The sequence below is a fragment of the Scleropages formosus genome, chromosome 4 (assembly GCF_900964775.1).
Source record: "Scleropages formosus chromosome 4, fSclFor1.1, whole genome shotgun sequence".
Taxonomy (NCBI): domain Eukaryota; kingdom Metazoa; phylum Chordata; class Actinopteri; order Osteoglossiformes; family Osteoglossidae; genus Scleropages; species Scleropages formosus.
In genome coordinates this window covers 21678931-21681035 of record NC_041809.1, presented here as the reverse complement: position 1 = coordinate 21681035, position 2105 = coordinate 21678931, and the positions used below count along the sequence as shown (strand labels likewise).

Here is a 2105-nt window from a genome sequence, read left to right as displayed (position 1 = left end):
AACTCTTTATTGAGCACGTGTGACCCCCCTCCCCCGCCCTCCCTTCTGGCGGAAATCTGCCCTCTACAAAGAACACTTGGGTGGCCCTTAAAAGGGCCTTTGTGTGGATGGAGAGTCTCCGGGCGCTCAGTACTCCTGCGACTGCTGGGACGCCTTCTTGCCCGACTTGCCGGTGGCGGGAGCCGCCTGGCCGGTCTTCTTGGGCAGCAGGACGGCCTGGATGTTGGGCAGGACACCGCCCTGGGCGATGGTCACGCCGCCGAGCAGCTTGTTGAGCTCCTCATCGTTGCGGACAGCCAGCTGCAGGTGGCGGGGGATGATGCGGGTCTTCTTGTTGTCCCTCGCCGCGTTGCCCGCCAACTCCAGGATTTCGGCGGTGAGGTACTCGAGAACGGCGGCCAGGTAAACCGGGGCCCCGGCGCCCACTCGCTCCGCATAGTTACCTTTCCTCAGGAGACGGTGAACACGGCCCACGGGGAACTGCAGTCCGGCTCTGGAGCTGCGGGTCTTAGCTTTAGCTCGGGCCTTGCCACCGGTTTTGCCTCTTCCGGACATGTTTCCGAATCGCAGCTCGTCCGAAGCAGCCTAATCGCACAAGGAAGATCTGCAATTATAACCTGTGTCCTGCTACTGCGGCTTATATCCTTTTCCCAGTCAGTAACCCCGCCTAAAAATCTTATTGGACAGTAGACTGAGAGCGCTATATTGTTTCGCTGTAGGTGATTAAGCCCTGCCTCGTTTTAGGGCTCATTGGCTGATGATGGCCATCCATAAAAAAACTCAAGTACAGCGCACCAATCACAATCTTCAGCGCTGGAATGCAAAAATTCATTGGATACAAATCGGTGGGCCTGTGCTGTGAATGGAAGGTAATGTTGTCCATCTAATTTAGGCGGCCTACATTTGGCCAGTTAAAATTTCTCCCTCAAAAATTTAAAACAAGAAAGTTTTTTGGCGCAAATTCAGTGACGAATGAACGATGCAAGTTTTACACATTCCAGTCTGTTTAAGGTAGGTGTCCGTCTGATTACCAGTAATACACACATTGTGAGATACTACCGGGTTAGCTGAATTAAATGAACATGAGGCTCCGAGACTATATTTTTGTATCTTTATGTCCCCGTGTCTCATTTTACCGACGATGTAGGTTTTTTTTTTTTTTTCCCCTTACTTCCGTCCATCCATTGTAAACAACCGCTTGTCCCGATAAGTAATTTTAGTTAAACATAAAGTTTCTTCACGCGTTCCTGAATCGTTTGACGTGGGTTCACCCATCTCGAAAAGTAGTTACAGATCTATTTCTCCGTTAAAAATGTAATCATCAGTATTTATGGTTTCGGATATATAAGCTGTGCTGTATTATTTAATGTTTAACTTCCCCCCCCCCCCCCCCCCCCCCGACGTTTAGTCCCCTGAAAACGAAGATGGCACATGTGATGCATTTAAGCATTACTATTCACTCAATTCTCTCGTCGTCGTCCATTGTGACCGGTTTGTTCTCCACATCCGCTTCGTTTCCCTCTTCAAAAATATGTTGTAGTCCTCGTCTTATTAATTTTCTCTAGAAATGTGATTTAGAAAGCCACATGTCCATGCCTATTGTACCACGGCCATGATACCGTATTAAAATAGATCAGTATTGATGGATGAACAAGAGCTGAATGTCAATGTCCCGAAACACGTGGCCCCGGACCGGAGTATCTCCGCTGGCTGTTTCCTTCACACACGGTCAGCAAGGGACAGTAAAATATATGAAAGTCAAGTAAATGTGTATTAAAAATAAGAATGGGCTTTATGTGAGCTTTCCAGACTCATTTCTACTTAAAAGACGATAAAATGCACCGAAACGTACGACGATATTATATACTGGAGAAGCGTAACTGTAATTCTTCTCCCGTCATTATTACTCTTTTGACCAGAGATATAAAACCAAAAAAAAGTCGTGGCATGTTTTCTGAAATAATTTATTTTCAATAAATTAACAATTCAAATCATTACAGTTCAATATAAAGCAGACTTTAAACATTTGAAAGAGGATACCACTTTTTTTTTTTTTTTTTTTTTTTTTTTTTTTTTTATAAACTAATTCCAGAAATAATGAGTGA

General features: G+C 45.5%; 1 protein-coding gene across 1 annotated transcript; it reads right to left on the bottom strand.

The window, feature by feature from the left end:
* On the bottom strand, window positions 1-670 carry LOC108936082 (histone H2AX). The gene has a single exon (XM_018755141.1). It carries the CDS (start codon window positions 553-555, stop codon window positions 127-129), a length of 429 nt encoding a protein of 142 aa, XP_018610657.1. The 5' UTR covers window positions 556-670; the 3' UTR covers window positions 1-126.
* Window positions 671-2105: the final 1435 nt, after the last annotated feature.